The sequence below is a fragment of the Stenella coeruleoalba genome, assembly GCF_951394435.1.
Source record: "Stenella coeruleoalba genome assembly, chromosome: 20".
NCBI classification, from domain to species: domain Eukaryota; kingdom Metazoa; phylum Chordata; class Mammalia; order Artiodactyla; family Delphinidae; genus Stenella; species Stenella coeruleoalba.
In genome coordinates, this window is record NC_137166.1 from 49,293,495 (window position 1) to 49,321,223 (window position 27,729).

At 52.1% G+C, this 27,729-nt stretch overlaps 2 protein-coding genes across 5 annotated transcripts in view; one reads left to right on the forward strand and one right to left on the reverse strand.

Moving 5' to 3' along the window:
* The first annotated feature begins 59 nt into the window (after positions 1-59).
* On the forward strand, positions 60-13,142 carry VASP (vasodilator stimulated phosphoprotein). 4 transcript variants are annotated; one of them, XM_079906726.1, is made up of 13 exons: positions 60-387; positions 7,186-7,357; positions 7,431-7,596; positions 8,668-8,764; positions 9,261-9,310; positions 9,430-9,671; positions 9,820-9,917; positions 10,443-10,494; positions 11,046-11,079; positions 11,296-11,341; positions 11,495-11,585; positions 12,121-12,178; positions 12,303-13,142. In XM_079906726.1, exons 1-13 carry the CDS (start codon positions 383-385, stop codon positions 12,338-12,340), a joined length of 1,149 nt encoding a protein of 382 aa, XP_079762852.1. In that variant the 5' UTR covers positions 60-382; the 3' UTR covers positions 12,341-13,142. The 4 variants fall into 4 exon arrangements, with proteins under 4 accessions (XP_079762852.1, XP_079762851.1, XP_079762850.1 ...); XM_079906725.1 differs by having other exon boundaries at positions 9,817-9,917; positions 12,303-13,138; XM_079906724.1 differs by having other exon boundaries at positions 11,043-11,079; positions 12,303-13,137.
* Positions 13,143-13,320: 178 nt separating this feature from the next.
* Positions 13,321-27,729, reverse strand: part of OPA3 (outer mitochondrial membrane lipid metabolism regulator OPA3) — a 66,075-nt gene continuing 51,666 nt past the window's right edge. The window contains exon 2 of the mRNA XM_079906735.1: positions 13,321-14,975. Within this exon, the coding sequence (XP_079762861.1) occupies positions 14,575-14,975 (401 nt within the window). The 3' untranslated portion in view covers positions 13,321-14,574. The remainder of the gene's footprint in view (positions 14,976-27,729) is intronic.

Genomic DNA, 27,729 nt, shown 5'->3' on the forward strand with positions numbered 1-27,729 from the left:
CGCCTTGAAGTGTCCGCGGCCCCTTTAAGGCGCAGGGCATTATGGGTGCGGGGAGTGGAATTTTGGAACGAAATGTAGCGAAGAGAAGTACAGTAGTAAGAGTAACATTGTAGCCGCCGCCGGCCGAGGGGGCGCGCCGGGGAGGGGACGCCGCACCCCCTTTCTGCTGCCGGGACCCCCGATCAGAGCCCCCGAGAGAGGAGGCGCCCGAGGACCCGCCCCGGCCCTGTCCACGTTCCCCCCAGGAAGCCGGACTCTATGGGGCGGGACCCTGGGGGAGACTGAGCAGAACCTGGAGCCAGCCCTGAACCCCTGAACCTCAAGCCAGGGGCGCCCCGGGAGCACCTACCCCGTGGGCGCTCCGCCCGCCCGCCGAGCAGCCATGAGGTGAGCCTCGAACTGCCTTCAGACCCTTCCCCGCCCGGCGCGAGCTCCCGCCCCGCCTTTGTCCCCCTCCCCCCAGCTTGCTCCGGGCTGGTATTTGGGGACCGGGCACTGGGAACCTCGGATTTGAGGCCGAGCCCCCTTTGACGAGCTCCAAATACTGACCACTTCCCCTTGACTCTCAAGGCTCCGCGTGGTGCCGGTGAGGTTCTCCCGGGAGCCCTTAGATTTGGGGGCGCTCCAAGGACTCCCGAATTTTTAAAAGACTTTTTCAGAGGACCTTGAAGTTGGCAAATACTCCCCGCAGGGAGGCTAGGATTTAGGCAGGGCTCAGACTCCCCCCAAATCTCAACCCGGCCCCTAGAGGGATTGTGGGGGGCCGGTTTGGGGGTCCCTGGGACCTGGAAGAGAGATTGAGACGTAGACTTTGGTTTTCGGGGGTCCCCTTTTACGTGGCGCTGGAAAAAGTCTTCTCAAGAGCGACCTTGCTCCTTAACTTCGGGGGTACTTAACCCCCTAAATTTGGGGGGCTCATCCTCCTGTGGAGGAGGTTGGTGTGGACGGATCCACGGACCCAGACGCAGCCTCCAGAGTCTGGCTGGGACTCCCCTCCCCCGCCGCTCCCCACCCACAATTTGCTTAAAACAGGCTGTGCCTAGGACCGAGCGAGCGCTCTGGGCCGAGGGCGGCTCCCCGGCCCCGGGCCAGAAGGGCGGCCCCTCTCCCCAACCTGCACGGCCCTGGGGAGGGAGGGGGCGCGGCAGCTGGGGGAAGGGGGGCCTTTGTCTTCCTGACTCACCTGTCGAGACAGCTGGTGTGGGGAGGGGCCGGCAAAGAGCGCCGTGGGCCGGCTGCTTTCCCCACCACGGCGCCTCCCCCTTCTCTCAACACCGCCCCCCCTTCCCCAGCAGTCCCGAGTTGTGCGGTTGGAGGAGGGGGCGTTGCAAAGCGTCAAGGTCATAGCCCTCTCCCCAAGGGACCCAGGCTTCCCAGAGAGTTCCAGCAATCTTCCCAGGAATTTAATCCTGGGGGCTGGGGGCCGAAGGGACCCAGGGATTTTGTCTTTCCCGGGCCTCCCTCAAAACTCCTGGGCTCACCTGAGGGCGGGGCCCGTGCGGCTGGGGGACCCGACTAGCCCCCCCTTATTCTTCCTTTCCCCTGGCCCCCCATAATCTCTCCCTTGAGGCCTGAGCCTGACAATACTATCTCCCTTCCTCTACGCTGTCAGGGACTTCCTGCCCCAAAGCCCCCAGCTCGAGGGGGAGGCCCCTGGGGGCGGCTGGGGATTAACCCCCTGGCGCCCACATCCTCCCACATTCCCCATACCCCTGCCCTCTGACATAGGGTGGCATTCGTTTTTACGGTCAGTAGAGAATCCCCCTCGTACATTTGTTCCTTCTGCTGTAAAGGGATTGCTGGAAAATTTGGAGCAAGGGGGCACCCACAGACACCCACAAGACTTCCTGCCTACCCTTTCCCCCATTATAGCAACATCCCTTCAAGGTCTGGCCCGGGAGAGGGGGCGGTTTTCGGGAGTCAGGCTCTCTTCCTTCACCTTCTTCCTGGGGGGCTCTCCTCTCCCACTGCCCCCCAGCCCCGCCCCTTGCCTCCCCCCCACCCCCCCACCCCGCCGCGTTTCCGGTCCCAGGCACGGTGGAAGGCGGATGGCGGATGTCCGAGTTAGTGCTGCCTCACTCACTGAGACCGTAAAAGGGCAGGAGCAATGTCTGGGCCAGCCTCCCCGCCCCCAGTCCCCGAGGCCCTGGCCCTCCCACAAGGCCCCCCTACTGCTGGCCACGACCAAACCTCCCACCTCCTGGGAGGTGGGCAGAAGTCGAGCTGATGCCTGTCTCACCAGAGAGTTACTCCCACCTCCTGAGGGGTCTTCCCTTCTGATGGCCACACCCGACTTACTGGGCTGTGCCCCTTCTCCCAGGACAGCTAGGAAGGATTCAGAAAGACCCATGGCCTTGTCTGGGGGCAGCTGGGGAAACTGAGGCTCAAAGAGAGAAAGGCCTGGCCCAAGATCCCTCAGAAATTCCTAAGCAGTATTGAGGGAGGGGAGGGGGCTGGGATCCTCAGATTTCTGGCTGATTTGGCTGGGGACAGTCTTGGGGGCAGTTGGAAGAGAGGATGTTAAGATGGAAAATTACAAGATACAGTTCCTTTTCTCCCAGTTTGACAAATATTTGTTGAGTGTCTGCTGTGTCCGGGACTCTGAGCTGGAATTCTGGGAAGTGGGGCAGAGGTCTGAGAATCTCAGGGCAGAAGGGACTCAAGAAGTGTTTGGTTCATTTCTTTCCTCTTCCAATAATAGTAATTATTATTGTTGTTGTTTTTTTTTAAATAATGAGAGACTATCTGATCAAGCATCTACTTTGTGCCAGGCACTGTACTAGGTGCCTGATTCAATTTAATCCTCATAACAATTCTAAGAGATTGATACTATTAGAACCGTCCCCCTTCCCCAGATGGGAAAACTGAGGCACAGAGAAATTAAGCAAATTGCCTATTAAAGTCAGATTGGAAGTGGGCAAGCCTGAATTTGAACCCAGGCCTCTTTCCAGAGTATTATACTATTAGAGAAAAAGGAAAATCAAACCTTTAGTGGCCTTTAAAAAAATAATAATAATACAAGTAACGTGCTTTCACTGTACCAACACTTAAGATAATGCCGATAAACAAAAAGGAACCCAGTTACCTTCCTAATCACTTATGGGGAACTGAGGCCTGTCAGGGAGGAAGGACTAGAGTGAACCCATGCAAGCCCTGCAGACCCTACATCTGAGTTTCTATCCAGGGTTTCTTCAAAGATTTGTAGTTTGGAAAGGTTGTGTGTGCCTGGGGCTTTGGGGGGTAGATCACAAGTTTTGCGGTTTAAGGGGCTATAGGATGAAGGGGTGAAAGGAAGGGCAAGCCTCTAATATGGAAGGTTTGAGTAAACTAGAGTGACTATGTTTGATTGCCTCCCGTGATGAGAAGCTCTCTCCCTCCTATATTGCCTCTCAGCTCCCTCATATGAATCCTTGCCAAATTCCAAGTCCTGTGCTTAGGGCTTCTTTTAATCTCTTTCAATCCTTACCAAACCCCAGTGAGTTATGGCTTCCAGGGCTGGAAACTGAGGTTCAGAGACGGGAAGCCACACAGCGAGGGGGTGACTTGAACCTTCTTTTATCTACCACATGCTAGAGTTTACCAGAATGGGAGGACTTGTGGGAGAGTTCTGGGCTGGTTGGGGATTAAGGCTCTCATGTCCAATTGAGGGTATGAGACCCCAGAGACCACTGGAATTAGGCAGACCCCATTTCCATCTCACTCCCTGCTTCCTGGCTGTGGGATTTTTCCATTCTAGCTTTTTGCCTAGTTTATAGTTTTATTTTTTGAACTTAAGTAATGAATTCGTTTTTTATAGGTAATACCAGCCCATGTTAAAACAAAATGAAAAGAAAAGTCATAATCAAGCAATTCAAGAAGGTAAACGGTACAAAATGTCCACTTCCTGCCTCCTCAGGCCCCCGGGTCCCCAGTGCCTCAGAGGCAGCCACGGTTAGTCACCTGAGAAGCAGCTTCTGCATATATCACCACTCTGTGTGCAGAGGTATTTATATCCTCCCCACCTTTTCTTTTTTTAAAAAAAAATACTTCTGATACACACCACTTTATACCTTGCCTTAAAAAAAAAAAATCAGCTTAGCTGTTTTCTCATCTTTAAATAAGGTTAAGAACATTGCCGGGGGGGGCGGTGGTGGTGGTGGGGAACTTGGTTCAGATATGAGCCCCTCTGCTTGTTTGCTGCACGACCTGGGATAACTGTCTTCACCTCTCTGTGGCCACGGTTCCTCATCTGTAAAAAGGGTGAGCACCAGAGTCCATCTCATGAGGTCATTGCAAGGTTCACTGTGGAACTTGCAGCTTAGTACCTAGAACAATGTCTGGTACACAGGCTAACCAATAAATACCAGCTGCCATTGTTAAAAGCTTTTCCTTTTTTATAGATGGCTAATTTAACAACTCTTGGATACCTACTATGTCCTAGGCATGATTCTAGGTTCCGAGGACACAGCAGAAAGGACAAAAATCCCAGCCCTCATGGTCCTGACCTTTTGGTAGGGGAGACAGGGATCTGTCAGGCAGGGATCAGGTGCTATGAAACGTGGGACGTGCAGTGAGAGGGAGAGGAGCTTTTCCAGATAGTGTAGTCAGGGAGGGCTTCTTGGAAGAGGTGTCGGCTAAGTGGCGACCCGAAGGAGGTGAAAATCCAGGATGAGGGAGAACAAGAGCACCAGCCTGCGGTAGGAATGTGTCTGGCACGTTGAAGGAGCAGCGCGGAGGCCAGTGGGGCTGGAACAGCAAGCTGGGGGGAAGGAAGGGAGATCAGAGATCAGAGATCACACAGATCACGAAGGCCCTGGAGAGAACTTGGCCAGAATAAAAATTCTGTGGGAGCTGCCACGGGAGCTTCCAAGAAGAGGAGGGGCACGATCTGACTTGTGTTTTAACAGGATCCTTTTGCTGTAATGGGGACACCACAGCCTGGAGAGGGACAAGACCAGTCTGGGGTCATTCTGCAGACATCCAGCTCTCTGGCCAGTCCAGAGACTCAGCAGGGCAGGGTCGCTTGGGAGAGCAAAGTGCAGCCAGGGTTGGGTAGCAACGAAGGCCCCGGGCACCTGGGCAGAGTCTGCCCTGGGTGTGGGTGGCAGGTGTGGGCGAGGCCTTAACCCTGCCCTGCCAGGGGCAGTGGAAGCCAGAAAGAGCCCCTGAGGCTGCACTTGTCTGGAAACAGCACCTGGTGTTTGGGTAGGGCCCACACAGTCCCCGGTGGTTAAGATTGTGGACTTGGGAGCCAGGTGGCTTGGGTTCAAACCCTTGCTGGGCTACTTACTAGCTGTGTGACCACAGGCGAGTCACGCAACCTTTCTGGGCCTCTGTTTGTAGTCCTTGCAGAATGAGGATGAAATAGCCCATCCAGAAGGGCTGCAGTGAGAATAAAATGAGAGACTCTGAGGAAAGGGCTTAGGGCATCTGAGCAGCTGAAGTGCCTGATAAGAGGGAGGTGCCCCAATTATGTAAACCTGGAGGGAGGGTCTGGGGCCTCAGCTTCCTGGCCTAGGAACCCAGATCTGGGTCTGCTGAGGGGCTTTCCCTGCCTTGTCTTTTACAGCGTCAGTGTTATGCACCAGCCCCCAGCCCTGGTAGAGACAGAGCCATTGTGGGGTATAATTTCTCTCCCCGGAAACCTCTGACCACCAACTTCTTCTTTTCAGGAAAAAGTCCGGTGGGGGTGGGGACCATTGCTTCCCCCTGGTTTGTGTGTGACCTTGGGCAAGTCACTTCCTGTCTGGGAGCCTGAGTTTCCCCACTGGGGGAGGAGGGCATTGAACCTCCCCAGAAGGACTGGTAGGGGGTGGGAGGGATGTGGCTGTCCAGGGACCCAGGGGTACCTGTTCAGGGTGCCCGTGGAAAGGATGCTGACAGTTACTCAGCACTCAGTACATGCCAGGCACTGTGCCAAGCACTTTACATGTCCAGACTCATCTGCTTCTCCCACTGCCCTGGGGGAGGTGGGGTCTGTCATTTCCCCAGTCTGCAGGCAAGGAAGATGCCTTCTCTCATGTGGGAAGGCTGCTTGCCTGAGTCATATGGAGTAGGTGGCCCAACGGGGATTTGAACCTACATCTGTGGATATCAGATCCTGAACCCTGAACCAGTTTACTGACCCCCTCCCCACAAGGCTAAGTCAGATGTCACCTCCTCCAGGAAGTCTCTGATCCCCAGGCTGGGGCAGGCACTCCTTCTGGGCACCCCAGGCCTGGTCTTGGATTATCACTGTCTGCGGACAGGACAGGCCACTGTGATGCTCTCCTGCCCTGGAGGGTGGGGCCGGGGCTGTCTGGGTCCCTGCCTGACACGGAGCAGTGAGTGTCCACTGATGGCCGTTGGCGCCAGGGGGGCCGGAGGGACGGGGTTGGCAGCAGGAATCTAGCCTTGGTCCCCAACTTGCTGCAAGCCTCACCCTTCCCCTCCCTGAGCCTCAGCTTCCTCCTCCTGAGTGGGGAGAGGTGGTTGGGGGAAGGGGGGGCTCCGAGCACCCCAGCAGAGATGGGGAAACTGAGGCTCCAAGGGCACCAGGCAGGGGCTGGTTCCCAGCACTGCCCAGAGCTCCTGCCCCACCCCTTCCATCCGCTTCTCCCGGGCCCCCTCCTCCAGCTCACTCTGCATCTCTCAGACTGCCTCGGTCTCTCTGTCCATCTCTCTGTCTTTCTCCATCTGCCTGTCTCTCCATTTCTGTATCTTTCTCTGCTCCCTGCCTTTCCATCTGTTTTCCCCCACTACTCCTCTGTCTGTCTGTCTTTCAGTCTGTCTCCGCTACGTCAGTCTGATTCCTTTCTCAGCTCTCTCTCTGCATCAGTCTGTATGTTTGTCTCTTCCAGTCTGTCTGACTCTTCCTCTTCCTGCCTTCTTTCCCCCCATCTGACTGTCTGTCTCTTTCCTTGTCTGTCTCCCATCCCCTGTTTGTCTCTTTGTCTGACTCTCCCAGTCTGTCTGTCTCTCTATCCCGTCTGTCTTTTCTCTCCCAGTCTCCCTGTCTGGGTCTCTTCAAGGGTCTGTCCCCAGCCCTCTCTCCCCGTCTGCCTGTCTTCCTCTGCCTTTCCATGGGTCCCTCTTCCTCTCACACTGTCTTTGTGTCTCCTACTCTCCCAGGGGGCCCCAGATGGAGAAGGTGACCGGCCCCCGGAGGGAGGGTGCCAGGCTCCCCTCAGCTAACTGGCCTCTCTCCCCTTTCCTCCCTCCGGGCAGTGAGACGGTTGTCTGCTCCAGCCGGGCCACTGTGATGCTCTATGATGACAGCAACAAGCGATGGCTGCCTGCTGGCACGGGCCCCCAGGCCTTCAGCCGCGTCCAGATCTATCATAACCCCACTGCCAACTCCTTCCGCGTGGTCGGCCGGAAGATGCAGCCAGACCAGCAGGTGAGGCTTCCCTCCCCGCCCCCTCCACCCGCTGCGCCCCACCACTCCTCACCCACTTTCCCCCCCCTGCCAGGTGGTCATCAACTGCGCCATCGTCCGGGGTGTCAAGTATAACCAGGCCACCCCCAACTTCCACCAGTGGCGTGACGCCCGCCAGGTCTGGGGCCTCAACTTCGGCAGCAAGGAGGATGCAACACAGTTTGCCGCCGGCATGGCCAGCGCCCTAGAGGCATTGGAAGGTTAGAGAGAGCGGGCAGAGGGGACCACCGAGCCCTGCCGTGTGGCCTGGGGCCGCCACTTCACCACTTGGCCTCGGTTTACTCATCTGAAAATGAGGCCAATTGACAACTTCTGTGGAGAATTATTATGAGGGTTTTGTGGGTTCCTGTGTGCCCCGAGTGCACCCACGTATAAAACGCATGGTTCCTGAGAGTACATTTTGCTCCAGGAATTTTTACACATGCACACTCCTGTGTGACCTCCCAGATCAAGATATAGATATTTCCAGCCTCCAGAAAGTTCCTTGTGCCCTTTCCCCAGGTAACCATTATACTGACTTATGTCATCATCGGTTAGTTTTCAGGCAACAGTATTAAGAAAAAACCTTCAGTTGGTATTTCTTAAACTGGAATGTGCCCACGAATCATCTAGGAGAAACGCAGATTCCGATTCAGTTGGGTTGGCCGGGGCCTGAGCCTCTGTACTTCTAACAAGCTCCCTGGTGACGCCAAGGCTACCGGTCCATAAACAGTACACTTTGAGGAGCAAAGTGACGGCTATGCATGTGGGGTCACAAATCACCAAATGGCGGAGGTGTTTGCTTCCTGGAGCGGCTTCAGGGCTGGTGGGGAGGGGCCTGCTTGTCCGAGGCACAGAAAAATACATGGGAGCCAGAGGCCTGAGGGGGGGTGAGGAAGAGGCTGTCAGCCTTTCCTGGGTCTTCGGGTGGGGCGGTCTGAGCGGCTGTGACAGGTGCCCTAAGAGCCTGGATCTTCAGGTGGGGCAGTCTGAGCAGCTGTGACAGGTGCCCTAAGAGCCTGGATGCCGGAGTGGGCCTGATTTCAAGCCTTGTTCCTGCAAATTCGGGTCTGCAGGACTTGGGGCAAGCGGCTCCCCTCTCTGGGCCTTTGCTGTTCCGCCTGTGACCTGGGCATCCTCCCAGCACCCACCTGACATCAGCTCAGCCAGGGGAAGCTCGTGCTGACCCCTCATCGCAGAGTCCCTGGGAGGCCCGGGAGAGCCGAGGGAACGTGCTGAGGGGTGGCGCCCGCTTCCTGGGTGACTCAGCAGCCTTTACTCTCACCTTCCAGGAGGTGGGCCTCCGCCCCCGCCGACACCGCCTACGGCACCGCCCACTTGGTCTGTCCAGAACGGCCCCTCCCCAGAGGAGATGGAGCAACAGAAAAGGTGGGGCCAGTCCCTGGGTGGGGAACCCTACTGCTGCCCGAGTTGTAGATTGTTCCAGAACCCCTGACTCCTAGAGTTCAGACCTCTCCAACTTGCAGTTTTCAGAATGTTCCAACTCCCAGGGGACTAGAAACGGACCTCTTTCAGAAACCCCCCACCTCCTGGAGTTTGAAAAACTCCTGACACCCAGAGTTGCAGAACCTTCTGACCCTTCAAATCCTGGTCCCCCAGATTCCCAGAGTCCAGAATTTGGTTGTCTAGAGGATCCTGGGTGTTCTGTATTCTGGTGTTCTTGACAGTCTGATGACTAGATTGCTCGCCTCTTGCTCTCGCTCTGTCCCTGTCCTCCCCCTGCAACCCTTTCCTGGCCCCTGGGGAATGGAGGACATGAGTGGGGCTTAGGAGCCAGCCTTGCTGGAGACCTCTGAGGGGCGATCCGGGAAGTTGCTGGCCAGCCTGGGGCTCTGAGTGATGGCAGCTCGCCTTCCCTCCGCAGGCAGCAGCAGTCGGAGCTCATGGAGCGGGAACGCAGGGTCTCCAACGCAGGTGATTGCTCGAATGGCCTCGGGGCTCGGGTGACCACCCCAGAGGAGGGGGTGGGCCAGCCGGACAACAGAGAATAAGGCTTCTCTCTCAGCACCCCTCCTTTTTCGTGTTTCTTACAGGAGGCCCAGCTGCTCCCACAGCTGGGGGACCACCCCCGCCTCCAGGACCTCCCCCTCCTCCGGGTCCCCCCCCACCCCCTGGTCTCTCCTCCTCGGGGATCTCGGCTGGGGGGCATGGAGCAGGGGGAGGCCCACCCCCTGCGCCCCCTCTCCCCACAGCACAAGGCCCCAGTGGTGGAGGGACTGGGGCCCCCGGCCTGGCCGCAGCCATTGCCGGAGCCAAACTCAGGAAAGTCAGCAAGGTGAGGGGGGCAGGCAAAGTGGGTGTGGGTTGACGGGGCCTGATATTATAATGGGATGAGGCCAGAGTTTCCTGGGAGCCTCACAGGAGGGCTGGAAGGCCAGGAGGCCCGCCTATAAACCCCCACCTCTTTGTAATTTCTCCAGCAGGAGGAGGCCTCAGGGGGGCCCTTGGCCCCCAAAGTTGAGAGCAGTCGAAGCACGGGCGGGGGGCTCATGGAAGAGATGAATGCCATGCTGGCCCGGAGGTGAGCCTGAGCCTGGAGCCCTTAATAGCCGCAGAAAGCCCTTGGAACACACCCCTCAGACCAGCAGTTATCACCTGGAGATTCCTGTTCAGTAGGGCCGGGTGGGGGGGAGGGCTCAGATTCCCAGTTAGTTGGTTTCTTTGGGTGAAAGTTTGCCCTTTGATAGCCAGGTTTGGGATATAATGATGGGGATTGCATTCTCCTGAGATGGCTGAGGTTTGCAACCACCCAGGTAGCCTCTGGAATGTTCTAAACCCCAGAATTCCAGGACCTTAGGAGATCCTGCCTCAGAACCTGGGAACTCCGCCCTTAGAATTGTGTTACTCCCAAACGTGGGAATCGGAGAGCCCCACCCCAGTTCGAGAGCAGTACTCTCTTTAACTTCTAAAACTAAAATTTTCTTAGCCCTGACAAATTCCAGAAGTCTGCACGCTAGAATCCACCTTTCTAGAGCTCCGGGGAAGGGAATTGTTGAGTGGCTGAGGGAGGGCTGAAGCCATCTGTTTTTGCCCTTCTCTCTTACAGAAGGAAAGCCACACAAGTTGGGGAGAAAACCGCCAAGGATGAATCTGCCAATGTGGGTCAGGGGCTCTTCCTGCCATATACCCCTTAGGATGTACCGTTTGTGTAGGAATATCGGGGAGGGGGCTGTGACAGGAATGGGCTAGGTTTGAAGGTGGAGGAGGAAAATGAGCAGAGGTGCGGCGTCGGGGGTGGGGGGCTGGCTCATGACAGTTTCTTTTTTTTTTTAATTTATTAAATTTATTTATGTTTGGCTGCATTGGGTCTTCGTTGCTGCGCGCGGGCTTTCTCTAGTTGTGCTGAGCGGGGGCTACTCTTGGTTGCGGTGTGCAGGCTTCTCATTGCCGTGGCTTCTCTTGTTGTGGAGAACGGGCTCTAGGCGCGCGGGCTTCAGTAGTTGTGGGTCATGGGCTCAGTAGCTGTGGCTCGCGGGCTCTAGAGTGCAGGCTCAGTAGTTGGGGCACACTGGCCTAGTTGCTCCGTGGCACGTGGGATCTTCCCGGACCAGGGCTCAAACCCGTGTCCCCTGCATTGGCAGGTGGATTCTTAACCACTGCGCCACCAGGGAAGCCCTTGGCTCATGACAGTTTTATTTCCCACCAGCAGGAGGAGCCAGAGGCCAGAGTCCCAGCCCACAGTGGTGAGTGAGAGCCCAGTCTAGTCACAGGAACTACAAGTCCCAGGATGCCCGCTTCTCACATATAACACACGTCGATGGGAGAGTCTGTACAAACAGTGCTGGGGATTGTAGTCTCCTGAGATGGTTCTTTGAACAGGGGCTGATGAGGCTGGGGAGAAAGATTGAGGCAGGGCATTCCTTGTCCCTGATCTTTTTGATTTATTGCCTGTCCCCTAGAATCTGTGCGGAGACCCTGGGAGAAGAACAGCACAACCTTGCCAAGGTGGGCCATCAATACTGGGGCCCCACCCCCCAAAATAGTTGAATTTGCCAAATTTGTAGGGAGGAACACTGTGTGACCCCTGGAATGGGAGGCAGGGGAGGCAGACCCTCTCTCTAACCTCATTTCCGCCCCAAACCACACCAACTCTCCCAGGATGAAGTCATCTTCTTCAGTGACCACTTCCGAGGCCCAACCCTCTACGCCCAGCTCCAGTGATGAGTCAGACCTGGAAAGGGTGAAACAGGTAGCTTGGGGAAAGGACTGGGAGTGAGGTCCGGGGGATAGAAAGGAGATCTGGGTCCAGACTCTGCCACTGACCTGCCATGTGATTCTAGAAAAGGCCTTGGGAACCTCAGTTTTCCAGTCTGAGAAATGGAGAGAGATTGGATCATGTCAGGGATGACACAGACACCATAACCACCTTACCCAGTGCCCATGACAGACCTTACTAATCTTATCACTGGACTCACTTCTGTTGAGTACCCAGAATCCTTTTCAGTACACTGGACCCAGACATTTATCACCAATTGGAGGTGGCAGGAGACTGCAGTGTATTTGCCAGCCTTGGTACTGGATGTTCTCCAGTACTTTCCTTCTGGCTCCAAGGATCCAGAATTCTCCCCTAGAATTCTCACTTTGTGGCCTTGCCAGTGATGTCGTGGTGTGTGTGTAATAGGGGTCTTGAACCTCCTCCTTCTGGCCCCTCAGTCATTAAGAAAGGGGGGATTCACTTTTGCAAGTCCAAGTACCCTTCCTGATTGGTACCCCATCATTTTCAGGAGCTTCTGGAAGAGGTGAGGAAGGAACTGCAGAAAATGAAAGAGGAAATAATTGAAGGTGAGGTGGTTTTTTATTTTAAACATTTATTTATTTTGGAGGCATCATGTCCCTTGGAAAGCCCTGTTTTGGAAGGGAAGGGGGAAGAAGCTGTGCCCCTGACCTCTGCCCAGTTTCCTTCCAGCCTTTGTCCAGGAGCTGAGGAAGCGGGGCTCCCCCTGACCACAGGGCCCCAGAAGATCCAGTTTCTCCTTTCCGCACACGCCCTCCGCCTGTCACCCTGCTTTCCCTGCCTCAACTTGACTTGGAATTGGCTGAAGACTACACAGGAATGCGTCTTCCCCACTCCCTATCTCACTTGGAAAATTCCAAGGGGGTGTGGCTTCCCTGGCACCATGCCCACACCCATACTGGCTGCTGATTGGCTGGGGAGGCCCCCACCCTTTGCTCCCTTTGGTCCTTCCCCTCTGCCATCCTCTTGGGGCTGGTTCCTCTGCTGGGGATGTACCAATTAACCCCACAGTAAGGGGGAAGGAAGGAGGGAATTTCACATTCCCTTGTTCTAGATTCACTTTAACGCTTAATGCCTTTGAAGTTTTGTTTTTTAAGAAAAAAAAGTATATATATATATTTAGGTTTGGGGGGGAGGAAATGTTTTTTCTCTTTGGTTTTGATAAAATGGGATGTGGGGAGTTTTTAAATGCTGTGCCCCTGGCTTGTCCCACTTGGGACAGCTATTTAAGGGGGGTTGTCCCATCAGGCTGGGGGCAGCTCCCCCCACCCCAGGGACCTCCCTTCCCTCTGGCTCCTTCCCCTTTTCTATGAGGAATTAAGATGCTGTAACTTTTTAGAACCTCAGTTTTTTGGTTTTTTATTTCGGTAGGTTTTGGGGTCCAGGCCATTTTTACCCCCTGGGGAAAAAAAGAGGAGGGGGAAAGGAAAAGGGGAGGAAACCTCCCCTCTCCCACCTTCACCTTTAGCTTCTTGAAAATGGGCCCCTGTGGAATAAATCTGCCAGTTTTTATAAATGCTAAGATTTCTGGAGTGATTTGAAGGGCTGCTCTCATGAGGATGGGGGCGTGTCCCTTCCTCCCCCAGTAATCTGCCTTCCCCTCACCTTCCTTCTTCCCACCCGAACCTGCCCTCAGACTCCTGCAGCTAGGGTGGCCTCTGGCCCCTCTCGGCCTTCCTGCCTCCCTTCCTCTCTGTGCCCCTCACCAGGCAGCTTCCTCACTCCTTCCCACCCTGCCCCAACCACTTCACCACCCTAGAGAAAGCCAGGGGCAGTCCCTCATTGACCACGTGCCCTTGGACAAGACCCTTTGCTTCCCCTGGGCCTCAGTTTCCCCAACTGGGAAAGGGCTCAAAGGATGACACTGGCCCCTTCCCACCAGATCCCTCCCAACCTCTAATTTTAGTGAGCCTGCCACCCATTTTGCAGACGTACATCGTGGTTCTCAGACACATTCTCAAGATGACTTTCCCCCAGAGCTCCTTAAATTATACAACATTTACAGTCTAAAAAAAAAATAGAATTCAGAAATAACAGAGCTCATAACACATCCCCTTTAATGGTTCAATGGGTTGGCAGGGGATAGGTGAGGTAGGTAACACTTAACACTACCTGGTGGAATTATTCCATTTGGTTGGAGGTGGTGAACTTCAGGGCTGAGGGGGCAGGTGGAGGAAGCCTTTGCATGAAGGACGGGGGTGGACACTGGGTGTCCAGTTCAAAGGCAAGAAGTAAGGGGGAATCCCTGAGTACTCTGAAGAGGAGATTTGGATGGAGGAAAGGGTGGAGGGATCTGTTGGAATGATCCACTTAAAGAGGGGAGGACCCCAGTCAAGGCACCAGTGGTGGACTAGAAGAGCCACAGGGAGACCCACTGGAGCTAATGCCCACCAAGATCCATCCTATTCCCTGCCCCCCCAGAAGAGTGAGGTAGATGGAAGGTCAAGGGGTAGGGAAGTCCATCAGAGGTTTCTATATTTTCACTACAATGGTCGGTACCAGTGAAGAAGTGGGATGAGGTGTCCTGGTGTAATGGATGAGGGTCCCAGGGAAAGGACCACTCCTCAGGTAAGTTGGAGGTATGAGTGACAAAATTAAATGGTCCATGTGCCCTGCTGGCCCTCCTGTTGGTGCGTGGGTGGGGTCCAGTGGAAGACACTGCTTTTCCATTCCAAAGTGCTAAACCAGTGGATGCGGTGGGGCGATGGGGGTCGGGCTGGAACGTTCCACCGGTGGATGGGGGTGTCCCAGTGGAAGGTACCCCTCACTGGGCAGGTTAGTAGGGAGGTGACCAGAAGCCTGGTTGGATCAGCCCCAGTCCAAGATCCCTTCTGACTCTAAAGGGACCTGGTGCTATTAGCTGGGCCGGTTCAGGAAGGGACAGTGGGGACAGACATGGCAGCCCAGGCATCAGTCACGTCTGAGACCAGGGCCCTGCGGCCCCCTACTCCTCGGGCGTGGGCTCTGCCTGGGGCGCGGGCGGCGGGTCCAGGGCGCAGAGCTGGGCGCGCACCTCTTGCATCTGCGCCTGCAGCTCCTCCAGGGCGCCCCGCGGCGGCGCCGCCTGCACCTGCGCCTGCAGGGCCTCCAGCGCCAGCGCCAGGCGGCCCCCCTCGTCCCGCATCGCGTCCCAGGCGGCGCGCTGCTCCCCCTCCTTGCGACGCTGATACGCCTGGTGGCGCCAGTACTCCAGCACCAGGCAGCCGCCGCCCACGATGAAGACGGTGGCCTCGCCCAGCAGCTCGGCGCCCAGCTCGGCGGCCGCCGCCTCGTTCAGCGGCTTGACGGCTTCAGCATTGAAGCCCATGAGGCGCATCTTGGCTCGCATCTCGGCCCAGTGGTACACTGCGGGGGAAGACAGGGGTCAGGGATCTTTGCTGGGAATGCAAAACCCCGCCCCTCGACGCCTCGGTGTCCGGGTCGGAGCAATGGCGACACGGCAGCCAGAACCGCGGGCGCCAGCGGGGAATGGGCCCCTTAGCCAAGACCCGCGCCGGGCCTCGCACGCGGAATGCCCAGTTAGTTATCTGGCCAGGGGTGGCCCTGACGGCATCTTTTGGAAACGTCCAGAAGATTCTGGTGATCGGCTGGGGATGAGAATTGCTGCCCTGGAGGGGAGGTCCAGAGTGGAGGCCGCAATCTCTGGGAGGGGGTGGGAGCGGTCAGAAGTCCAGGGCGGGTGTAAAGCTCGCTCCTTCTGCCCCTCCCACAACCCACCTGCCAGGCTCCTTCCCTCTCCCCGAAGGTGGGGCCGACGGTGCTGCGCTCCGTCCTGACGTGTGTTCACTGTGGGGTTTGGGGCTTTGGACGGAGCTCAGGGCTGCAGCGCCTGCTCCAACGCCAACTCCTTCCTTCTCTAATCACTTACTCATGTGAACAAGGATTATCAGCATTGTGGTCACTTGTAAATGCAACGTAAGCCTAGAGTTGATGTTGAAACCTGATTCACTGCAGTAATAATTAATATTCATCCACTGATACGTGAATTGATGGGAAAAATAAGGTTCCTTGGGCTCATTAAGGGATGAATTTCTGAAAACATTTATACTTGACCCCTTCCAACCATCCTCCACAGCAACCAGGCTGACCTAATTAGGTTTTCTTCCTTTAAGTTAGAAGAATAACATGCACCTGGGGGGAATCATTTAGACTACATAGAAGGGGGTAAATTGCAAGACAGAAGTCCATCTTTCCACCTCCAACTTTAGTTCTCCTATTCCTCAAAGGAATAGGAGGACTATTTTTTGGGGGCTGCACAGCGTGGCTTGTGGGATCTCAATTCCCACACCAGGGATTGAACCCCGGCCACAGCATGGAAAGCCTGGAATCCTAACCGCTAAGAGGTTAACCACTTCTATTGGCAGACCAGCCAATAGAGAAGGACTTGAATCACCTAAGAGGATAAAATCTAAATGGCCACTAGACATGTGAAAAGATGCGGTCTTTTCATTACATGTCAGGAAAATATTAATTAAAATCACAAAGAGAAAGCACTCTACACACCCCAGAATGGCTGAAATGAAACACCCACACATCCTAAGTGTTGCCAAAGATGTATCACACTCAGACTCGGAGGAGGTAATTGAGGACACCCACTTTGGCAGCTGGTTGGCAGTGACTCCTAAATTTAGCATTCAGTGCTCTATGAGCCAGCAATTCCGCTCCTGGGTGGACACCCACAGAAACCTGTCACATGTTCTCTGAAAGACATGTCCCTGCATGTTCACCTCAGTGCTATGAAAAAAAAGACTCTAGACCACCCAAATGCCCACCATAGAAGGACTGGTAAAAAAGGATGCACACAGTGAAACACTCAACAGCAATGAGAACAAATGAACCACAGCGACACACAAAAAGCTGAATAAATCTCACAGACAATGTTGAGTGAAAGAGGCCACACAAGCATACATGCTGCGTGATTCCATTTATATAAAGTCCCCAAAGAGGCAAATTCAATCCACAGGGTTACAAGTCAGGATGGTGGTTACCCTTGGGAGGCATAGTGACTAGAAGGGGGGCATGGTAGGGTTTCTGGGGGGCTGGTTATATTCTGTTTCCTGTTCTTTCTGTGAGTTTATCAAACTATATACTTAGGATTTGTACACTTTGCTTTAGGTATACTGTAAAGAAGTTAAAAGTTTTCATAACCCAGGGCCTCCCTGGTGGTGCAGTGGTTAAGCATCCGCCTGCCAATGCAGCGGACACGGGTTCGAGCCCTGGTCCGGGAAGATCCCACATGCCGCACGGCAACTAAGCCCGAGCGCCACAACTACTGAGCCTGTGCCCTAGAGCACATGCTCTGCAACAAAAGAAGCCACCACAATGAGAAGCCCACGCACCGCAACGAAGAATACCCCCTGCTCGCCTCGACTAGAGAAAGCCCGCGCGCAGCAACAAAGACCCAACGCAGCCAAAAAAAAAAAAAAGTTTTCATGACCCAAATGAACGGGAGTTGTCCAGCCACCTTCCTGATCTCTTCCAAGTGACTTTCACTTGCAGCCTCTGGTGAGGCCCAGAGAAATGCCACTGTCTGGTGCCACGCCCTTGGTCAGTCTGTTTCCTCCCTGTTGCCCATGGGCAGCCAGACTTGGCCTTGGCCACCTGTCAGATGAGCCTGAGACATCTAACTTCAAGGTGTCCTGACTGCCTATTTAACACTCTTCCTGTTGGGAAAGTACACTGGCCCCTCCCAAAAGGAGCCCCAGTCTTATGATGTCCCCCAGGCTCCTGCCTGGGTGCAGGAAGCAGGGTTGTGATGGAACCTTGAACTCTCTATTCTCCCTGAGGGTCTGTTAAAAGGCAAAATGGATTCAGAATCCAGGACTGAGAAAGTCCAGGCCCCCACTCAAAATGGGAGGGGGACGGGCACGACTATGGCCTGTGTTAAAGGGACTCAAAGACAGGATGACAGCACATTCCTTTCTTTTTTTAAATTTTTTAAAATGTATATATATATTTTTTGGCTGCGCTGCGGGGCCTGCGAGATCTTGGTTCCCCAACCAGGGATTGAACCCACGCCACCTGCAGTGGAAGCGAGGAGTCTAAACCAATGGACGGTCAGGGAATTCCTCACATTCCTTTTTGTTTAAAAACCAAAATTTGAATCCATCTGTCAATGACCTCCATAAATCTAGACAGTTTCTTAAAGGCAAAGGCTCAAAAGGGAATCTCAGCCTGAAATTGAGGAAGATTTTATGTCACAACCTAGAAATGAAGCTGTGCTTGCCGAGCACAGTAGTTAAAACAAAACAAAGCAAAAATGGTGAAATTACTCGTTTGCTTCCCTAGCAGTGTCTTACATCCCCAGGCATGCTTTTGCCAACTTACCAACGCTTCTGAAATATTTCGCTACTAATCAATCTCACGATTTGCAACGGAAAAAATTAAAAGAACGAATGAGCTTTATGTACTTCAACACAGAAAAATCTCCCAAACGTAACGAGAAGAAATACTAGGTCCAAAAGATACAAACAGCGTGAACAAGAACGTGCACTATGGACACACATATATATTCAGGAAAAGTATAAAGTCTCACAGGGACTAATACTCAGCAACTTCAGGACAGATGAAGGAGGAAGGAGTGAGAACGGGGTGAGGCTTTTTAGCTTTAGTCCCTAAACAAGGGAATAAAACTCAAAGCAAATAGGGCAAAGTGTTAATATCTATTAATTCTAAGTGGTAGGTCCACGGGTGTTGGTTATAGTATTTCCTCTATGTCTGCAATATTTCACAATTAAAAGGAAAAAATTAGTTCAAAAAGAATAACAAGTATATTTTTTGGCCATTTGGAGAAAAAAGGATTTGGATGAATGCACAGTGATAGAAATCAGGTCAGTGCTTCCCTGAGGTCAGGTATGGCGGGAGAGATGGACTGCAAAGGAACACAAGGAAATTTGGGGGGTGAAGGAAATTTTTTTTTTTTTTTTTTTTTGCTGTACGCGGGCCTCTCACTGTCGTGGCCTCTCCCGTTGCGGAGCACAGGCTCCGGATGCACAGGCTCAGCGGCCATGGCTCACGGGCCCAGCTGCTCCGCGGCATGTGGGATCTTCCCGGACCGGGGCACGAACCCGTGTCCCCTGCATCGGCAGGCGGACTCTCAACCACTGCGCCACCAGGGAAGCCCAAGGAAATATTTTTAACTATGGTGGTGGTTTCATGGCAAATACCTGTGATAAAACCCATCAAAGTGAACCCTTAAAATAAGTACAGTTTATTGCATGTAAGTCATACCTCAAAAAAAGTTGTTAAATAAAAAGGAATTTTATAAGATTAAGAAAGTGAGAAGCCACAGACTAGGAGAAAATATTTGCAAATCATATATCTGATAAAGGACTTGTTGCAGAACATATAAAGAGCTCTTAAAACTCAACAATAGGGGCTTCCCTCGTGGTGCAGTGGTTGAGAGTCTGCCTGCCGATGCAGGGGACACGGGTTTGTGCCCCGGTCCGGGAAGATCCCACATGCCACTTCCAGGTGCCACAGGTCCATAAAACCTGTGCTCTCTTCCTTCATGCTCTTTACTGACCTCTGGCTGGAGTGGACATGACCCCCAGGGTGACCTTGAAAGGTGCAAGCTGAAGATGGTGGGACTGCATCAGCCTGGGTCCTTGAATGACTGAGCAGAGGAAGAGGGCTGTCCTGCCACATGACTCCCCTGCAAGAACTGCTATACAAGCAAGGAATAAACCCCTGTTCTAGGTGCCATTACACATTTTGGGTCTCTTGGTGACAACACTGGTGTCCTGAACTATAGACCTCCAAGATTCCTGCTGATTTTCCTAGCCTTGGTCTCCAATATATCCTTCCAATATATTCTTTTTCTGCTTCCGTTGGCCCAGGATGGTTTCTGCTGCTGGCAATGCAGAGTGTTCACTGATGATGACAAAAATTCAATGCTTTGCTAGTATTTCCTCTGAGCTAGGCACCTCCCTAAGTGTTTTACATGTATTAACTGTTTCGATGTCGTAATAATCCCACAGAGGAAGTTCTGTTGTCAAGCACGAAGACATCCGGTGAACTCCAGCTCATCCAGATAGTATGAGGTGGATCTAGGGCTTGAGTCCAGGAATTTCAGTGTCAGAGCTCACACTCTCCTCCACGATGCTCCACTGCCCTCCAGACAGATTCTCTAAGCCTAGAAATGACTGCCAGTTACATCCATTTTCACACAGCACTATTCACAATAGCCAAAAGGAGAAACAACCCAAATGTTCATTGACAGATGTACAGATAAACTGTGGTCTATCCGTACAATGGATATTATCCAGCCATAAAAAGAAATGGAGTACTAATACCTGCTGCAACAAGGATGAACCTTGAAAACATGATGCTAAGTTGAAAGAAGCCAGACACAAAAGTTCTGATTGTATGATTCCACTGATAAGAAATGTCCAGAACAGGCAAATCCCTAGAGATAGAAATCAGATTGCTGGTAGCCAGGAGTTGGAGGGGGAGGGGGTGGAGAGTAGCCACTTAATGGGTACCAACTCTTATTCTGGGGGTCATGAAAATGTTTTGGAATTAGATAGAGCTGATGGTGGTACAGTGTGGTGAATGTACACATGCCACTTATTCACTATAAAATGGTTAATTCTATGTTATGTGAATTTTACACCAATTAAAAAACAAAAAAACAAAACTGCAAAACTCCACACAAGGGGCACCCTCGGCCACAGCTTCGGCTCCTACCACTGCCTGAGCTACCCTCACTGCAAGAAGCCAAAGAAAAGCAGCTGTGGAGGAAGGATCCTGCTTCCTCCATGGGCCCTGGAACTTGACATGTTTTAATTTTTTTAATTGAAGTATAGTTGATTTACAATGTTGTGATAGTTTCAGGTGTCCAGCAAAGGGATTCAGTCATACATGTGTATCTTTTTCAGATTCTTTTCCATTATAGTTTATTACAAGATATTGAATGCAGTTCCCTGTGCTATACAGTAGGACCTTGCTGTTTATCTATTTTATATACAGTAGTGTGTATCTGTTCATCCCAAACTCCAAATGTATCCCTCTCCCCCTTTCCCCTTTGGTAACCACAGTTTGTTTTCTGTGAGTGCAACCTGACGTTTGTGACGAGGCTGCTCAGGGGTTCCTTGGGGGAGGGGAGAGGGGAGGGGGCAGGGGGAGGGGCTTGAGGAGACTGGGGAGCGATGAGATGTGTCTACTACCTTCAATGTGGTGGTGGTTTCACGGGTGCATACGTATGTCAAAACATCAATTAATACGCACTACTTTACATAAAAGAGGTATTTTATAGGTAGAAAAAAATAGATATTTAAATATTGTAAATCAACTGCACTTGAATAAAATTAAAAAAAATTTAAACCATCAAATTATACACTTTATATACGTGCATTGTACTGTGTGTCACTTATACCTCTCACTTAAAGCTTAGACCTCACTTAAAGCTGCTTTGACAAAAAAATTCGAGATAAGGCAGAGAAACAGAGAAAAAGGACTGAAAGAGTTTGTGGCAGGAGAAAGGGTACAGCGTGGGTAGCGTGGGGCTGGGAATTGCTTTTGATAAGCCTTAGAGAATGTTTTGTTCTTTAAACTGAGAATAAAAATAAACATTTAGTGTAATTACACACGTGCACACGCACAGACACAATACTCGTGGGACCTGAGCACTGTTATCTTGGATCCTTGCCCCCTCACCTGATTAGTCACCGGATCTGATGAATCCCAGTCTCTGCCCCTCAGCGCCCCCTGCAGCTCCCCAGCCGGCACTACTTCAGCCCCGTCCTCTCAATCCACGCTCCCCACGGAGTGATGGTCCCAGAAAATAAAAATGCACCGAAGCCACAGCCCTCTCCTGACGAAAACCCTACTGCAGTGGCCTCTACTAGCTCACAGAAAACGTCCTGACTCCTTAAAATGGCCACAAGGCCCAATGGGATCTACCCCATGGTTGATGGGGAGTTTCCAACTGTTCATTCAGTGCCCAGACCCCTCTGCTCTCTCCCACCCCTGGGCCTTTGCATATGCTATTCCCTCTGCCTGCAACACTCACTCCTCTCCACACCCACCCTGAATTTTCAGATGCCTCCTCCTGTTGGGAGTCCTTCGTGACCCCCCAGGCTGGGTCCATCACGAGTCATGCGGGTTCCCCCATCCCAGGTCCACGCACTGTGGGTCGTCACTATCTGTGGCTGGACTGTCTCCCTCGTGACCTGGGAGTCCCGAGAAGGCAGGATCCAGAGTGTCTTGGTCACCACTGTGTTCCCAGCACAGCCCTGCCTAGCACAGGACTGGGCACAGAGATGATATTCATGGAATATTTGCTAAAAACATAAACGAATGAATGAATGAATCAATCAATGAATAAATAAACTACTGACCAATTACAAAAGGGCAAAGGGCACTTTTCCAGAGGCAGACCTGGTGGTCATCACCTGAACCAAGTGATCAAACTCACCATCATCAGAAACGGGACACACCGACATCGTGTCCTGATGGAGTTGCCAAGGGAAAGACGCAGCACCACACACATCGTTTTCCCGCTGAAAATGTTCACTCTGAATCTAATTATGGTCCAGAGTGTGGGTCAGTTGCTACAGGGCAACTGAGCTGGAAGTTCCAAAAACCCAAAGTTATAAAAATCCAAAAGAGCTAAGGAACTGTCTTAGCTTTTTCAAGATTAAAGAGATGTGACTATGAAATATAATTTGTGGATCATGATTGGATCCTGGATTGGAGGTGGAAGAAAACTCTACAAAAGACATTTTGACATTGTTGGAGAAATTTGAAAAGAAGCAGTTTCTTAAATGACATTATGAAATTATTAATCATTTTCTTAGCGTATAGTGGTTTGTGGATTATGTGGGAGAAGGTCCTTATTCTTAGAAGACACTTGCTTCAGTTTTTAAGGATGGGGACTTCCCTGGCATTCCAGTGGTTAGGACTTGGCGTTTTCACTGCCGAGGGCTCAGGTTCGATCCCTGGTCGGGGAACTAAGATCCCGCAAGCCGCACAGCATGGCCAAAAAAAAAAAAAAAAAAATTTAAGGACAAAGTGTCGTGGCATCTGCAAATTACTTTCAAATGATTCAGCAAGAAAATCTGCGTATATATAGAGACAAAGATATAGATGTAAACTGTTATGGACTAAAATGTTTGTGTGCCCCCGAATCCGTATGTTGAAGGCCTTACCCCCAATGTGATGGTGTTTCTTGAAAGTGGGGTCTTTGGGAGGTAATTAGGTTTAGATGAGGTCTTGGGGACAGGGACTCCATGATGGGATTAGAGTCCTTATAAGAAGAGGAAGAGACACCAGGGCTCGCTCTCTCTCTTTGCCTTGTGAGGACACAGTGAGAAGGCGGCCGTCTGCAAGCCAGGAAAAGGGTCCTCGTCAGGAACTGAATCTGCCAGCGCCTTGATCTTGGACTTCCCAGTCTCCAGAATGTGAGAAAATATATACCTGTCGTCTAAGCCACCCAGCCTATGGTATTTGGTTATAGCAGCATGATAGAAGACATAAACATGGGTATAGATGGAGACCTAGGTATTTGAAGGACATAAACAGGACACAGTGTGAACAAGGGATGGATCCAGTAAGGGCACTTGGGTGTTGATTGTGTATTTCCTTCCATTGCTCTGTAGGTTTGAAAAATTTTCCAAATAAAATATTGGAGAAAACTGAAATATAAATAACAAACAAATAAATAGTATTTATGGAAAATACTCCAAAATGTAGGAGCTGATTATTTCTGCGAGATGGGTTTGGTGGTGGTCTATGATTTTTAAATTTTCTCCTATGAACACTGATGACTTGTTTGTTAAATCAAAGAGGAAAATTCAAAACCTATGCATGATCAGATCCAGCAGCGTCATTTCCAGGAATTATTCTTAAGAAGCTAAGGATGGAATGCACGAAGATTTAGCCCATGGTCCCTGAGGACACCCCTCTGCCTAGCATGGCTGTTTGGGAAGGTCCTTTCCTTCCAATCACCAAGGCATCCTAATGTTGCCTTTCAAGTCAAGTAGAAGTGGGGCCGCTGTTTGGTGTGATATGTCCATCTTCTAAGCTTAAAACTCAAAACTCATAGGAAACCTGGAGGGGTGAGGGGGCAAACTCTGGGGTACCTTATTCACTGTCTCTTGGAGGGTCCCTGCAAGACTGAGCCCCAGGTACTCACAGAAGTAATCTGCTTACTAACATACCCTGTAAAGACTTCCTTCCTTTTCTGTCTCACTTCCCTCCGGAAGAGCCCCTTGTTCCTCCCCTTCAAAGAGTCAAAGAATAGCAGTAATTTATTATCCCTGTAATTACTTTCTGAAGAGGGGAATAAGGGCCCCTATTGGCAGCTAACTTGGTTATTTAAGAGTCAAAGAGTTTCCGTCTGGAATGATGAAAGAGTTCTGGAAATAGATGGTGATGGTTGAATAGCACTGTGAATACACTTAATGTACTTAATGCCACTGAACTGTACACTTAAAAATGGTTAAAATGATGAATTTTATGTTATGTATATCTTGCCACAGTTTACAAAGAAAAGGTAACTTGGTAATGAGAAATTGGTTTAGGTACTGGCCTATTTCACCCCCAACTGGTCAACACCTACTGGGTGTACTGCAATGCGGTCCAGAGTTAGCGCACACCCCACAAGGTAAGGGCTCAGTCCCACGAGACTGCCCACACTCCAGACATCAGCCACAAGTGGGCTTCCCAGGCCATGTTCACTTCTGACTCACTGGCTGCAGATTCAGGGCTCCCACAATTCTCTCAGATTCAATAGCTGGCTAGAATGGCTCACAGAACCCCCTGAAAATGTTATACTTACAATTACAGTTTTATTATAAAAGATGTACAGAGGGTGAGGTCTAGGAGGGAACACAGAATTTCCTTTGCTCTCTCCCTGTATCAGAACAGCAATCAGAACAGGACTCAGGCTGCCACCCAGGAAGAGCTCAGTTTCATCAAGAGTGATGAAATCTTCGGCCAAGTGACTGAACTCAATCTCCAGAGCTCCCCATATAGCTAGTTTAAAATCACAACCTGGGACTTCCCTGGTGGTCCAGTGGCTAGGGCTCTGCACTCCCAGTACAGGGGGGCCCGGGTTCGATCCCTGGTCGGGGAACTAGATCCCGCATGTATGCTGCAACTAAGAAGTCCACATGCTGCAACTAAAAACCCCCCACACCGCAACTAATACATTTATTTATTTAAATCAAATCAAATCACAACCCTCTGGGGGCAGGGGGCAGAGATAAATTAGGAGTTTGGGATTCACACATACACACTAATATATATAAAATAGGTAAGCAACAAGGACCTACTGTATAGCACAGGGAACTCTACTCAATATCTTGTAATAACCTATAATGGAAAAGAATCTGAAAAAAATATATATATATATAACTGAATCACTTTGCTGTACACCTGAAACTAACACAACATTGTAAATTAACAATACTTCAATAAAATAAAAACAAAATCACAACCCTCTATATCTTATATCTATACCTTATGTCTAGGTCTTTCTGGTGACTGGCTCGGTCTGAGTCATGCCATTAGCATAACAAAGATACACCCATCCTTTAGGAATTTATGAATGACTTTGAAGGGTTGTGTTAGGAATTGTGGTAACGCTTACATATATTCTTTATTACCAAGTGAGTTACTTGCATCTGGAGCTCATTGGTGATTGACTTTGCAGGACAGAGGGCAGAAGACAGAAGCTGTCTTCCCCAGGTGCTGCTGGCCTCCGTAACAGGTGCCAACCAGGGGCCTCCAGACGCAGGCCAGGGCCCAGGACCAGTGTCAGCGGCGGATCCGGACTCCTTATCTTCTCAGGTACAGGCCTGTCCCCACCACCCTCCTCCTCCGGCCCAGCTCCCCGACCCTCACGTCTCTCTCCCCTGCAGCTCTCTTCCTCGCGCTGTTCCCATTCCTGCACGGATGGCCCCATCTCTCTAAAGGTGACCATGGGTGCGGGGAACAGGGAAGTCTGACCCCTCTGGGGTGGCTGGGCAGCAGCGAGGGGCTCAACCTCCACCTCCGTGCTCCGCACCAGCTGAAATGCCAACCTGAGTGTGGAATTCTGACCCACTTCCCACCCCCGGGTCCTGGGGTCGTCTGTGTGGATCTCCCATGCCAGCGCCTTGCGCTGAATATGGGTGCAGGGGGTTAAGGAGTGCTTCCCGGGAGGGAGGAGAAATGGGGCATCTGCTGGGCTGGGAGGGAGAAGGGGCGTGATCGGCCGAGACAAGAGCCGAAGTCGAGAGTCCGGTCCCAGCAATTCCCTGGAGGTCCCTGGAGGTTAGGACTCGGTGCTTTCACTGCTGAGGGTCGGGGTTCGATCCCTGGTTGGGGAATTAAGATCCCGCAAGCCACGCGGCGCGGCCAAAAATAAATAAATAAATAAAGAGTCCCACCTTACCACAGGCCCAGCTGGCGAAGCATTTCTATTATCCCTTATTTCAACCCCACTACCTGACAGCCACTTTCACTCTGGGTGACACCCCCGTGAAGCAGACAATCCCATTTTAGAGATGGGAAAAGTGTGGCTCAGAGGGGTGAAGTTAACTGCCTGAGGGGGAGAACGGAGCTTAAACCCTGACCGGGCGCTACTTGCCTAAGCAACTTCAGTGACATTAGTTGCAGCCCTAGAACCAGGTAAGTGTACTTCTTTGGTTGTGACCGGGGCGCCCAAGGTGAGCGGTTGGTAACCCTGCGCACAAGGGCAGGAGCCCACTGAGGGTTGGAGAGCTCAGCACAGGACCCACGCCCCTGGGCCAGGCAGAAGGCAGATGAGAAGGAGGCAGCCAGAGGAGAGGGGTCACGACTGCTCTGGGGACAGAGGCGGATGGGACGTTGGACATCAGTGCTGGGTAAAGGATGAACGGATGCAGGGAAACGCAAATCAGAACCACAAGGAGATACGACTTCCCACTCACTAGGGAATGGGATAATCAGAGAGTCAGATAACACGGGTTGGCAAGGATGTGGGGAAATGAGAACTCTTATACACTGCTGGTGGAAATGGAAAATGGGGAGGTCAATGTCCGGAATAGGCAAATCTATAGAGACAGTAAGTAGACTGGTGGCTGCCCAGGGCTGAGGGGGCTGGGGAGGTCGGAGGGAATGGGGAGCGAGTGCTAATGGACACGGGGTTTCCTTTTAGGGTGATGGACATGTTCTAAAATTGATTGTGGTGCTGACTGCACAACCCCGCAAATATACTAAAACCCACTGAATTGTAGGCTTTAAATGGGTGAATTGTATGATATGTGAATCCTACCTTAATAAAGGTATTTAAGAAAAAAAACAAAAACAAACAAGGGAAAAGGGAATTCCTTGGCGGTCCGGTGGTTAGGACTCCATGCTTTCACTGCCAAGGTCCCGGGTTCAGTCCCTGGTCGGGGAACTAACATCCCGCAAGTCGAAAAGAAACAAAATGAACGGATGCGAGGGGGATAAGGGATGGGAGCAGGGCGCAGGCAGAGGCCCTCCGCCCAGGCCCTCCTTCTGAACCGTGTCTGGCCCCAGGTGAAGAGCTGGTGGTGAGAAAGGAGCCGTGGCGGCTCTGTGGCAGTGTGACGCTGGACCCCAAGCACGGGAAGTGGAGCTGCTGCAGAGACTTCTGCCGTTTCCACCACCTCACGCAGAGGTGCTGCCAACCTGGGGAAGTTCATGGTCATCCCCATGAACCCGGAAAAGTTAGAGGCTGAAGACTGCAGGACATACACCCCAGAAAATTCTAGGTAGGTCCTGGCCCCGCCGGCGGCTTCCCTTTCTGCTCTGGGGGTCACAGAGACCCTTTTCTCTCTCCTTCCTTCCCGGGAGCTCTGCCCTCCGCGGAGGGGCTTGTCTGCTACTGGACAGGGCGTCTGTGTCATTAACTTAGCTGCGTTCCAGCTTCCCACTGTGTGACCTCAAACAAGGGTCCTGCCCTCTCTGGGCCCAGTCTCCCTGTCACCAGGTTAAGGTATGCACAAGAACTTCTCATCCACACAGAGGGGGGCTGGGGCTTTCAAAGTCCCTTCCCACAGTTCCAGAAGTGACGTCAGGGGCAGCCCCTCCTGTGTTCTGCCCTCCTCTGAGCCCCTGCCCCGCTCCAGGTCCCAGATGCCCACATGTGTGTGATGGGAAATCTCGG

Coding starts and splice junctions, on each gene's coding strand:
- VASP (XM_079906723.1), top strand. Junction 7,597..8,667: donor CGCCCTAGAGGCATTGGAAG/GTTAGAGAGAGC, acceptor CTCACCTTCCAG/GAGGTGGGCCTCCGCCCCCG. Junction 8,765..9,260: donor GAGATGGAGCAACAGAAAAG/GTGGGGCCAGTC, acceptor TTCCCTCCGCAG/GCAGCAGCAGTCGGAGCTCA.